At 42.5% G+C, this 13,568-nt stretch overlaps 1 protein-coding gene and 1 non-coding gene across 2 annotated transcripts in view; both read left to right on the forward strand.

Annotated features, from left to right (window-relative positions):
- Nucleotides 1-9,363, forward strand: part of LOC121551848 (medium-chain acyl-CoA ligase ACSF2, mitochondrial-like) — a gene marked incomplete at its 5' end in the record, with an annotated part of 55,622 nt that extends 46,259 nt beyond the window's left edge. Inside the window, 5 exons of the mRNA XM_045210711.1 lie at nt 1,800-1,922; nt 8,340-8,481; nt 8,900-9,010; nt 9,143-9,211; nt 9,313-9,363. Of these exons, the coding sequence (XP_045066646.1) occupies nt 1,800-1,922; nt 8,340-8,481; nt 8,900-9,010; nt 9,143-9,211; nt 9,313-9,363 (496 nt within the window). The remainder of the gene's footprint in view (nt 1-1,799; nt 1,923-8,339; nt 8,482-8,899; nt 9,011-9,142; nt 9,212-9,312) is intronic.
- A 332-nt stretch (nt 9,364-9,695) lies between these two features.
- trnaa-agc lies at nt 9,696-9,771 on the forward strand. Its single transcript has one exon. It is a non-coding gene; the product is annotated as a tRNA-Ala (tRNA).
- The last annotated feature ends 3,797 nt before the right edge of the window (nt 9,772-13,568 follow it).

The raw sequence follows: 13,568 nt of genomic DNA on the forward strand, positions 1-13,568 counted from the left end.
ATTTACCACAGGTGGACTCCAATCAAGTTGTAGAAACATCTCAAGGATGATCAATGGAAACAGGATGCACCTGAGCTCAATTTCGAGTCTCATAGCAAAGGGTCTGAATATTTATGTAAATAAGGTATTTCTGTTTTTTATTTTTGCAAACATTTCTAAAAACCTGTTTTCACTTTGTCATTACGGGGTATTGTGTGTAGATTGATGAGGAAAATTATTTATTTTATCAATTTTAGAATAAGGCTGTAACGTGATAAAATGTGGAAAAAGGGAAGGGGTCTGAATAATTTCCAAATGCACTGGACTGCTGATGCTATGTATTGGCCATTGAGAGGCATTGAAGCTACCGGTCGGCCATATTGGCACTCCACAGTAGGAGCAGTCCTCCATAGGAATTAATGGAATTCTACAGTATTTCAACTAAATGTTCCAAGGACAAAATTAAATGTATTTTTGTTGTAGTGGTGACAGTAACATTAGTATTAAAAAAGATGTATACTTCAAGGAAAATGTTTTTATATGTTAAAATAAAATGTTTAGCTCACATAATATCATTTTTTATTATCCTTTAAGGTGCCTGTAATAAAATAAATGTGGCTAAAAACCAATGTAGACATTAATCAATGCATTTCTTTAGTTTCCAATATATTTGTTTTCACTATGGTGAAAGACATTTCCAAGATGGAGGCATGGTGGCTTCAACACAGCGCCCCCTATTAGTAATCTAGTGTATATTTAAATAATTGAAAGGAACTCAGCATCAATAGTAAGTGGATACCACTAAAGGAACTCAGCATCAATAGTATGGGGATTCCACTAAAGGAACTCAGCATCAATAGTGTGGGGATACCACTAAAGGAACTCAGCATCAATAGGATGGTGATACCACTAAAGGAACAGCATCAATAGTATGGGGATACCACTAAAGGAACTCAGCATCAATAGTATGGGGATACCACTAAAGGAACTCAGCATCAATAGGATGGTGATACCACTAAAGGAACAGCATCAATAGTATGGGGATACCACTAAAGGAACTCAGCATCAATAGTATGCGGATACCACTAAAGGAACTCAGCATCAATAGTATGGGGATACCACTAAAGGAACTCAGCATCAATAGGATGTGGATACCACTAAAGGAACTCAGCATCAATAGTATGGGGGTACCACTAAAGGAACTCAGCATCAATAGTATGGGGATACCACTAAAGGAACTCAGCATCAATAGTGTGGGGATACCACTAAAGGAACTCAGCATCAATAGGATGGTGATACCACTAAAGGAACAGCATCAATAGTATGGGGATACCACTAAAGGAACTCAGCATCAATAGTGTGGGGATACCACTAAAGGAACTCAGCATCAATAGGATGGTGATACCACTAAAGGAATTCAGCATTAATAGTATGGGGATACCACTAAAGGAACTCATTATCAATAGTATGGGGATACCACTAAAGGAACTCAGCATCAATAGTATGGGGATACCACTAAAGGAACTCAGCATCAATAGTATGGGGATACCACTAAAGGAACTCAGCATCAATAGTATGGGGATACCACTAAAGGAACTCAGCATCAATAGGATGGTGATACCACTAAAGGAACTCAGCATTAATAGTATGGGGATACCACTAAAGGAACTCAGCATCAATAGGATGGTGATACCACTAAAGGAACTCAGCATAAAAAATATGGAGATACCACTAAAGGAACTCTGTCTCCATGGTATGGGGATACCACTAAAGGAACTCTGTCTCCATGGTATTTATTATGACAACGATGTCTGTTTCAGGTGCAATTTCCTCTACAGCACTCCTACCATGTACATTGACATGCTTGGACAGCCTGACCTTCACAAGTACGACCTGTCATCAGTTGAAACTGGTGAGAGATTTGAAGATGAAGCAATGTTTATGTTTGTTTAAAATGTTGTTGGTTGTGAATTGGTATACTGGAGTTTAAGCCATTAGGGGCTGTAACTGTAAACGCAACATGCAACAATTTCAAATATTTTACAGTTCATATAAGGAAATCAGTCAATTGAAATAAATTCATTAGGCCCTAATCTATGGATTTCACATGACTGGGAAGGGCATAGCCATGGGTGGGCCTGGGAGGGCATAGGCCCCCCCCACTTGGGAGCCAGGCGCACCCACTGGGGAGCCAGGCCCAGCCAATCAGAATGAGTTTTCTCCACAAAAGGGCTTTATTACAGACAGAAATACTCCTCAGCCCAAAACTTGAGACTTCTGTGGCATTGTGTTGTGTGACAAAACTGCACATTTTAGAGTGGCCTTTTATTGTCCCCAGCACAAGATGCACCTGTGTAATGATCATGCTGTTTAATCAGAAAATCACATTGTATGATTTTTAAGTAATTCATTTGCATTTTATTGCATGACATAAGTATTTGATCACCTACCAACCAGTAAGAATTCCGGCTCTCACAGACCTGTTAGTTTTTCTTTAAGAAGCCCTCATGTTCTCCACTCATTACCTGTATTAACTGAACCTGTTTGAACTCGTTACCTGTATAAAAGACACCTGTTCACACACTCAATCAAACAGACTCCAACCTCTCCACAATGGCCAAGACCAGAGAGCTGTGTAAGGACATCAGGAATAAAATTGTAGACCTGCACAAGGCTGGGATGGGCTACAGGACAATACATTTACATTTACATTTTAGTCATTTAGCAGACGCTCTTATCCAGAGCGACTTACAGGAGCAATAGGCAAGCAGCTTGGTGAGAAGGCAACAACTGTTGGCGCAATTATTAGAAAATGGAAGAAGTTCAAGATGACGGTCAATCACCCTCGGTCTGGGGCTCCATGCAAGATCTCACCTCGTGGGGCATCAATGATCATGAGGAAGGTGAGGGATCAGCCCAGAACTACACGGCAGGACCTGGTCAATGACCTGAAGAGAGCTGGGAGCACAGTCTCAAAGAAAACCATTAGTAACACACTGCGCCGTCATGGATTAAAATCCTGCAGCACACGCAAGATCCCCCTGCTCAAGCCAGCGCATGTCCAGGCCCGTCTGAAGTTTGCCAATGACCATCTGGATGATCCAGAGGAGGAATGGGAGAAGGTAATGTGGTGATGAGACAAAAATAGAGCTTTTTGGTCTAAACTCCACTCGCCGTGTTTGGAGGAAGGAGAAGGATGAGTACAACCCCAAGAACACCATCTCAACCGTGAAGCATGGAGGTGAAAACATCATTCTTTGGGGATGCTTTTCTGCAAAGGGGACAGGACGACTGCACCGTATTGAGGGGAGGATGGATGGGGCCATGTATCGCGAGATCTTGGCCAACAACCTTCTTCCCTCAGTAAGAGCATTGAAGATGGGTCGTGGCTGGGTCTTCCAGTATGACAATGACCCGAAACACACAGCCAGGGCAACTAAGGAGTGGCTCCGTAAGAAGCATCTCAAGGTCCTGGAGTGGCCTAGCCAGTCTCCAGACCTGAACCCAATAGAAAATCTTTGGAGGGAGCTGAAAGTCTGTATTACCCAGCGACAGCCCCGAAACCTGAAGGATCTGGAGAAGGTCTGTATGGAGGAGTAGGCCAAAATCCCTGCTGCAGTGTGTGCGAACCTGGTCAAGACCTACAGGAAACGTATGATCTCTGTAATTGCAAACAAAGGTTTCTGTACGAAATATTAAGTTCTGCTTTTCTGATATATCAAATACTTATGTCATGCAATAAAATGCAAATGAATTACTTAAAAATCATACAATGTGATTTTCTGGATTTTTGTTCACTTCACAGTTGAAGTGTACCTTTGATAAAAATTACAGACCTCTACATGCTTTGTAAGTAGGAAAACCTGCAAAATCGGCAGTGTATCAAATACTCCCCACTGTATAGCTCATCTCTTGGCAGTAGTACCGTAGACTACTTTATCATTGACCTCAACCCAGAGTCTCTCAGAGCGTTCACAGTCAGCCCACTGACACCCCTGTCAGACCACAGCAAAATCACAGTCTACTTGAACAGAGCAATACTCAATCATGAGGCATCAAAGCCAAATGAACTGAATAATATTAAGAAATGCTATAGATGGAAGGAAAGTAGTGTCGAAACCTACCAAAAAACAATTAGGCAACAACAAATTCAATCCCTTTTAGACAACTTCCTGGACAAAACGTTCCACTGTAATAGTGAAGGTGTAAACTTGCCAGTAGAAAACCTAAACAGTATATTTGACCTCTCAGCTTCCCTATCAAATCTAGAAATCTCTAACAGAAAACCAAAGAAAAGTAACAACAATGACAAATGGTTTGATGAACAATGCAAAAACCTAAGAAGAAATTGAGAAACCGATCCAACCAAAAACATAGAGACCCAGAAAACCTGAGCCTACGCCTTCACTATGGTGAATTACTAAAATAATACAGAAATACACTATGGAAAAAGAAGGAACAGCATGAAATCAGCTCAATGTAAATAAAGAATCCATAGACTCTATCCACTTCTGGGAAAATTGGAAAACACTAAACAAACAAAAACACGAAGAGCTATCCATTCAAAACTGAGATGTTTGGGTAAACCACTTCTCCAATCTTTTTGCTCATATAACAAAGAACAAACAGCAAAAAAATATACATGATCAAATGCAAATCTTAGAATCAACTATTAAAGACTACCAGAACCCACTGGATTCTCCAATTACATTGAATGAACTACAGGACAAAATACAAACCCTCCAACCCAAAAAGGCCTGTGGTGTTGATGGTTAAATTATTTAAATTATATTTAATTATCAATTAAATTATCAAATATACAGACCACAAATTCCAGTTGGCTATACTTAAACTATTTAACATCATCCTTAGCTCTGGCATCTTCCCCAATATTTGGAACCAAGGACTGATCACCCCAATCCACAAAAGTGGAGACAAATTTGACCCCAATAACTACCGTGGGGTATGCATCAACAGCAACCTTGAGAAAAACCTCTGCATTATCATTAACAGCAGACTAGTTCATTTCCTCAGTGAAAACAATGTGCTGAGCAAATGTCAAATTGGCTTTTTACCAAATTACCGTTCAACAAACCACATATTCTCCCTGCACACCCTAATTGACAAACAAACAAAACAAAACAAAGGCAAAGTCTTCTCATGCTTTGTTGATTTCAAAAAAGCTTTTGACTCAATTTTGCATGAGGGTCTGCTATACAAATTGATGGAAAGTGGTGTTAGGGGAAAAACATACGACATCATAAAATCCATGTACACAAACAACAAGTGTGCGGTTAAAATTAGCAAAAAAAACACATTTCTTTCCACAGGGCCGTGGGGTGAGACAGGGATGCAGTTTAAGCCGCACTCTCTTCAACATATATATAAACGAATTGGCGAGGGCACTAGAACAGTCTGCAGCACCCGGCCTCACCCTACTTGCTGATGATCTGGTGCTTCTGTCACCAACCAAGGAGGGTTGGTGTATGTATTTCAAGGCCTACCTTCAAACTCAGTGCCTCTTTGCTTGACATCATGGGAAAATCAAAAGAAATCAGCCAATATCTCAGAAAAGAAATTGTAAACAATTCTGGTTCATCCTTGGGAGCAATTTCCAAATGCCTGAAGGTACCACGTTCATCTGTACAAACAATAGTACGCAAGTATAAACACCATGGGAACACGCAGCCGTCATACCACTCAGGAAGGAGACGCGTTCTGTCTCCTAGAGGTGAACGTACTTTGGTGCGAAAAGTGAAAATCAATCCCAGAACAACAGCAAAGGACCTTGTGAAGATGCTGGAGGAAACAGGTACAAAAGTATCTATATCCACAGTAAAACGAGTCCCATATCGACATAACCTGAAAGGCTGCTCAGCAAGGAAGAAGCCACTGCTCCAAAACCGCCATAAAAAAGCCAGACTACGGTTTGCAACTGCACATGGGGACAAAGATTGGACTTTTTGGAGAAATGTCCTCTGGTCTGATGAAACAAAAATAGAACTGTTTGGCCATAATGATCATTGTTACGTTTGGAGGAAAAAGGGGAACGCTTGCAAGCCGAAGAACACCATCCCAACCGTGAAGCACGGGGGTGGCAGCATCATGCTGAGGGGGTGCTTTGCTGCAGGAGGGACTGGTGCGCTTCACAAAATAGATGGCATCATGAGGAAGGAAAATGATGTGGATATATTGAAGCAACATCTCAAGACATCAGTCAGGAAGTTAAAGCTTGGTCGCAAATGGGTCTTCCAAATGGACAATGACCCCAAGCATACTTCCAAAGTTGTGGCAAAATGGCTTAAGGACAACACAGTCAAGGTATTGGAGTGGCCATCACAAAGCCCTGACCTCAATCCTATAGAAAATGTGTGGGCAGAACTGAAAAAGCGTGTGCGAGCAAGGAGGCCTACAAACCTGACTCAGTTACACCAGCTCTGTCAGGAGGAATGTGCCAAAATTCACCCAACTTATTGTGGGAAGCTTGTGGAAGGCTACCCGAAACGTTTGACCCAAGTTAAACAATTTAAAGGCAATGCTACCAAATACTAATTGAGTGTATGTAAACTTCTGACCCACTGGGAATGTAGTGAAAGAAATAAAAGCTGAAATAAATAATTCTCTCTACTATTATTCTGACATTTCACATTCTTAAAATAAAGTGGTGATCCTAACTGACCTAAGACAGGGAATTTTGACTAGGATTAAAAGTCAGGAATTGTGAAAAACTTAGTTTAAATGTGTTTGGCTAAGGTGTATGTAAACTTCCGACTTCAACTGTAGATCTTCTGCACAGATTCTGTCAGACCTGGGCCCTGACAGTAAATCTCAGTAAGACAAAAATAATAGTGTTCCAAAAAAGGTCCAGTTGCCAGGACCACAAATACAAATTCCATCTAGACACCGTTGGCCTAGAGCACACAAAAAACTATCCTTACCTTGGCCTAAACATAAGCGCCACAGGTAACTTCCACAAAGCTGTGAACGATCTGAGAGACAAGGCAAGAAGGGCCTTCTACACCATCACAAGGAACATCAAATTCAACATACCAATTAGGATCTGGCAAAAAATACTTGAATCAGTTATAGAACCCATTGCCCTTTATGGTTGTGAGGTCTGGGGTCCGCTCACCAACCAAGAATTCACAAAATGGGACAAACACCAAATTGAGACTCTGCATGCAGAATTCTGCAAAAAATATCCTCTGTGTACAAAGAAAAATACCAAAAAATGCATGCAGAGCAGAATTAGGCAGATACCCGCTAATTACCCAAATCCAAAAAAAAAGAGCAGTTAAATTCTATAACCACTTAAAAGGAAGCGATTTCCAAACCTTCCATAACAAAGCCATCACCTACAGAGAGATGAACTTGGAGAAGAGTCCCCTAAGCAAGCTGGTCCTGGGGCTCTGTTCACAAACACAAACAGACCCCACAGAGCCCCAGGATAACAACACAATTAGACCCAACCAAATCATGAGAAAACAAAAAGAGAATGACTTGACACATTGGAAATAATTAACAAAAAAACAGAGCAAACTTGAATGCTATTTGGCCCTAAACAGGGAGTACACAGAGGCAGAATACCTGACCACTGTGACTGACCCAAACTTAAGGAAAGCTTTGACTATGTACAGACTCAGTGAGCATAGCCTTGCTATGGAGAAAGGCTGCCATAGGCAGACCTGGCTCTCAAGAGAATACAGGCTATATGCACACTGACCACAAAATGAGGTGGAAACTGAGCTGCACTTCCTAACCTCCTGCCAAATGTATGACCATGTTAGAGACACATATTTCCTTCAGATTACACAGATCCACAAAGAAAACAAACCCAATTTTGATAAACTCCCTTATCTACTGGGTGAAATACCACAGTGTGCCATCACAGCAGCAATATTTGTGACCTGTTGCCACAAGAAAAGGGCAACCAGTGAAGAACAAACACCATTGTAAATACAACCCACATTTATGTTTATTTATTTTCCCTTTTGTACTTTAACTATTTGCACATTGTTAAAACACTGTATATATACATAATATGACATTTGAAATGTCTTTATTATTTTTGCAACTTCTGAGTGTAATGTTTACTGTTAATATTTATTGTTTACTTCACTTTTATTGAATTGAGAGAGAGAGAGAGAGAGAGAGAGAGAGAGAGAGAGAGAGAGAGAGAGAGAGAGAGAGAGAGAGAGAGAGAGAGAGAGAGAGAGAGAGAGAGAGAGAGAGAGACAGAGAGAGAGACACAGAGAGAGAGACACAGAGAGAGAGAGACACAGAGAGAGACACAGAGAGAGACCTAGACAGCAACAGATAAAAAGTGAGACCGAACGTCAACTGTGAATGTCTCTCCACAGTGATATAGCCAGTCTGGACAGGTTTGGGTACTGCCGTATAGTGGGACGTATAAAGGACATGATCATACGTGGAGGAGAGAACATCTACCCTGCTGAGATAGAGCAGTTCCTTCACACCCATTCCAAAGTACAGGAGGCCCAGGTGAGAACCACACCCATCCCAAAGTACAGGAGGCCCAGGTGAGAACCACACCCATCCCAATGTACAGGAGGCCCAGGACTCAGCACCACTAGAGGGCAGCAGAGAAAATCTATCTAGGAAATGTTAGTACCAAACCCTTAGTTCTAGAACCTTTCATTTCCTGTCTTCATTTCTCAATACTCCTATCACCATATGATAGCCAACAGTAGGTATGATTGGAACAGTTTTCTGATTGTAGTATATCCAAATCCATACACAAAAAAAAACTGTATGCACGTATGACTGTAAGTCGCTTTGGATAAAAGCGTCTGCTAAATGGCATATTATTATTATTATTATTATTATTATTATTATTATTATTATTATATCCAAGTGCTTATTTTCTCTCCCTGTCCCGTCCACCTCTCTTTCTCCCCAGGTGATAGGTGTGAGAGATGAGAGGATGGGGGAACAGGTGTGTGCCTGTATCAGACTGAAGGAGGGGCAGGACTGTAGCAGAGAGGAGATCAGAGACTTCTGCAAGGGACAGGTGACACAGAGACAGGAAGTGACATGACCTGTGAATCGATCATTGTCAGGCTTAGAACTTCTCCTATGTCAACTGTTATATACTATGTTATATTGAGTTTATAGCTACATGCATCTGCTTCTACTGTTCCAGATTTCTCACTTCAAGATCCCACACTATGTGGTGTTTGTGGACAGCTATCCACTGACTGCCTCTGGAAAGGTAGGATGGCTTTATGACAGCGTGTTTTCTCTGTCTTAATTCAGATCATCAGTTGACCAATGTTCTGTATCATGATCACCTCTCTGCTTTCCCTTTCCTAGATCCAGGAGATCAAACTGAGGGAGGAGATGGAGAAGAAGCTGGGTCTTTGATGGACAGAGGGACTAGACAGACAGGGCTAATTGCAACCAACATGTCAACACGAGGTGATCTCTTGTTAAACCATCAATGTGCCTTAAAGATCACCCGCACAGTGAATCTGAACTGCAACCACTATTGGTCACCGTATTCCCGCTCCCTAAAGCTGATGTGGTGTTAACGTTTAGTCGTGGTTGCTGACAACATTTGTTTTAAACTATTTTGTCCTCTGGTAGGTATTATCTTCTGTATAAATTAAACCTACTATTTCAGCAGACTAAGCACACATTTAACTATTTGACAATCATTTTGTGCAACTGAAATGAGGTATTTCCTTGTTAAGGAAGGTCCCATGTAGCTCAGTTGGTAGAGCATGGTGCTAGCAACGCCAGGGTTGTGGGTTCGTTTCCCACGGGGGGCCAGTATAAAATAAAAATATATATATATTACGCACTCACTAACTAACTGTAAGTCACTCTGTATAAGAGTGTCTGCTAAATGACTAAAATGTAACACAGATAATCTACTGTGGCAATTTACACTACACATGTTATGAATGGAAAGGTCATGTTGGTGTACTTACTTGTATGTCCAATGTACTGTATGTAATCCATTAATAACAACTTGTCTTTATACAGTGTGGTCCTTTCTTAATGAAATATCCCTGAACTGTCCACATCTAACATTGTTAACTAAATCAAGCCAATCATGATTGAGTTCATATAATCTATGTTTTCCTTAAGGCCTATGTAAAATGGCCGACTATGTGTCTTCTTTACATTTACATTTACGTCATTTAGCAGACGCTCTTATCCAGAGCGACTTACAAATAGGTGCATTCACCTTATAGCCAGTGGGATAACCACTTTACATTTTTTTTTTTTTTTTTTTGGGGGTGGAGGTAGAAGGATTACTTTATCCTATCCCAGGTATTCCTTAAAGAGGTGGGGTTTCAAATGTCTCCGGAAGGTGGTGAGTGACTCCGCTGTCCTGGCGTCGTGAGGGAGCTTGTTCCACCATTGGGGTGCCAGAGCTGCAAACAGTTTTGACTGGGCTGAGCGGGAACTATGCTTCCGCAGAGGTAGGGGAGCCAGCAGGCCAGAGGTGGATGAACGCAGTGCCCTCGTTTGGGTGTAGGGACTGATCAGAGCCTGAAGGTACGGAGGTGCCGTTCCCCTCACAGCTCCGTAGGCAAGCACCATGGACTTGTAGCAGATGCGAGCTTCAACTGGAAGCCAGTGGAGTGTGCGGAGGAGCGGGGTGACGTGAGAGAACTTGGGAAGGTTGAACACCAGACGGGCTGCGGCATTCTGGATGAGTTGTAGGGGTTTAATGGCACAGGCAGGGAGCCCAGCCAACAGCGAGTTGCAGTAATCCAGACGGGAGATGACAAGTGCCTGGATTAGGACCTGTGCCGCTTCCTGTGTAAGGCAGGGTCGTACTCTCCGAATGTTGTAGAGCATGAACCTACAGGATCGGGTCACCGCTTTGATGTTAGCGGAGAACGACAGGGTGTTGTCCAGGGTCACGCCAAGGCTCTTCGCACTCTGGGAGGAGGACACAACGGAGTTGTCAACCGTGATGGCGAGATCATGGAACGGGCAGTCCTTCCCCCGGGAGGAAGAGCAGCTCCGTCTTGCCGAGGTTCAGCTTGAGGTGGTGATCCGTCATCCATACTGATATGTCTGCCAGACATGCAGAGATGCGATTCGCCACCTGGTTATCAGAAGGGGGAAAGGAGAAGATTAGTTGTGTGTCGTCAGCGTAGCAATGATAGGAGAGGCCATGTGAGGATATGACAGAGCCAAGTGACTTGGTGTATAGCGAGAATAGGAGAGGGCCTAGAACTGAGCCCTGGGGGACACCAGTGGTGAGAGCACGTGGTGCGGAGACAGCTTCTCGCCACGTCACTTGGTAGGAGCGACCGGTCAGGTAGAACGCAATCCAAGAGTGAGCCGCGCCGGAGATGCCCAGTTCGGAGAGGGTGGAGAGGAGGATCTGATGGTTCACAGTATCAAAGGCAGCAGACAGGTCTAGAAGGACAAGAGCAGAGGATAGAGAGTTAGCTTTAGCAGTGCGGAGAGCCTCTGTGACACAGAGAAGAGCAGTCTCAGTTGAATGACCAGTCTTGAAACCTGACTGGTTTGGATCAAGAAGGTCATTCTGAGAGAGATAGCAAGAGAGTTGGCTAAAGACGGCACGCTCAATAGTTTTGGAGAGAAAAGAAAGAAGGGATACTGGTCTGTAGTTGTTGACATCAGAGGGATCGAGTGTTGGTTTTTTTGAGAAGGGGTGCAACTCTCGCTCTCTTGAAGACGGAAGGGACATAGCCAGCGGTCAAGGATGAGTTGATCAGCGAGGTGAGGTAAGGGAGAAGGTCACCGGAGATGGTCTGGAGAAGAGAGGAGGGGATAGGGTCAAGCGGGCAGGTTGTTGGGCGGCCTGCCGTCACAAGTCGCAAGATTTTATCTGGAGAGAGAGGGGAGAAAGAAGTCAAAGCATAGGGTAGGGCAGTGTGAGCAGGACCAGCAGTGTCATTTGACTTAACAAACGAGGATCGGATGTCGTCAACCTTCTTTTCAAAATGGTTGACGAAGTCATCCACAGAGAGGGAGGGGGGGGATTCAGCAGGGAGGAGAATGTGGCAAAGAGCTTCCTAGGGTTAGAGGCGGATGCTTGGAATTTAGAGTGGTAGAAAGTGGCCTTAGCAGCAGAAACAGATGAAGAAAATGTAGAGAGGAGGGAGTGAAAAGATGCCAGGTCTGCAGGGAGTCTAGTTTTCTTCCATTTCTGCTCAGCTGCCCGGAGCTCTGTTCTGTGAGCTCGCAATGAGTCATCAAGCCACGGAGCTGGAGGGGAGGACCGAGCCGGCCGGGAGGATAGGGGACATAGAGAGTCAAAGGATGCAGAAAGGGAGGAGAGGAGGGTTGAGGAGACAGAATCAGGAGATTGGAGGGAGAAGGATTGAGCAGAGGGAAGAGATGATAGGATGGAAGAGGAGAGAGTAGCGGGAGAGAGAGAGTGAAGGTTGCGACGGCGCATTACCATCTGTGTAGGGGCAGAGTGAGTAGTGTTGGAGGAGAGGGAGAGAGAAAAGGATACAAAGTAGTGGTCGGAGACTTGGAGGGGAGTTGCAGTGAGATTAGTAGAAGAACAGCATCTAGTAAAGATGAGGTCAAGCGTATTGCCTGCCTTGTGAGTAGGGGGGGACGGTGAGAGGGTGAGGTCAAAAGAGGAGAGGAGTGGAAAGAAGGAGGCAGAGAGAAATGAGTCAAATGTAGACGTAGGGAGGTTGAAATCCCCCAGAACTGTGAGGGGTGAGCCATCCTCAGGAAAGGAACTTTAAGGATGATTTAATATAATCTATGTTTTCAATAAGGCCTATGTAAAATGGCAGACTGTTTCTTCTTTAAGGATTACTTAATATAATCTAGGTTTTCATTAAGGCCTAAGTAAAATGGCAGACTGTGTCTTTAAGGTTTGAGTTCATATAATCTATGTTTTCATTAAGGCCTATGTAAAATGGCAGACTGTCTTCTTTAAGGTTTGAGTTAATACAATCTATGTTTTCATTAAGGCCTATGTAAAATGGCCGACTATGTGTCTTCTTTAAGGTTTGAGTTAATATAATCTATGTTTTCATTAAGTTCTATGTAAAATGGCAGACTGTGTGTCTTCTTTAAGGTTTGAGTTAATATAATCTATGTTTTCATTAAGGCCTATGTAAAATGGCAGACTGTGTGTCTTCCTTAAGGTTTAAGTTAATAATAATCTGTTTTCATTAAGGCCTATGTAAAATGGCAGACTGTCTTCTTTAAGGTTTGAGTTAATATAATCTATGTTTTCATTAAGTTCTATGTAAAATGGCAGACTGTGTCTTTAAGGTTTGAGTTAATACAATCTATGTTTTCATTAAGGCCTATGTAAATAGCAGACTGTGTGTCTTCCTTAAGGTTTAAATTAATATAATCTGTTTTCATTAAGGCCTATGTAAAATGGCAGACTGTGTCTTCCTTAAGGTTTAAGTTAATATAATCTGTTTTCATTAAGTTCTATGTAAAATGGCAGACTGTGTGTCTTCTTTAAGGTTTGAGTTAATATAATCTTTGTTTTCATTAAGTTCTATGTAAAATGGCAGACTGTGTGTCTTCTTTAAGGTTTGAGTTAATATAATCTATGTTTTCATTAAGTTCTATGTAAAATGGCAGACTGTGTGTCT

This window comes from Coregonus clupeaformis, chromosome 35 (assembly GCF_020615455.1).
Source record: "Coregonus clupeaformis isolate EN_2021a chromosome 35, ASM2061545v1, whole genome shotgun sequence".
Lineage (NCBI taxonomy): Eukaryota > Metazoa > Chordata > Actinopteri > Salmoniformes > Salmonidae > Coregonus > Coregonus clupeaformis.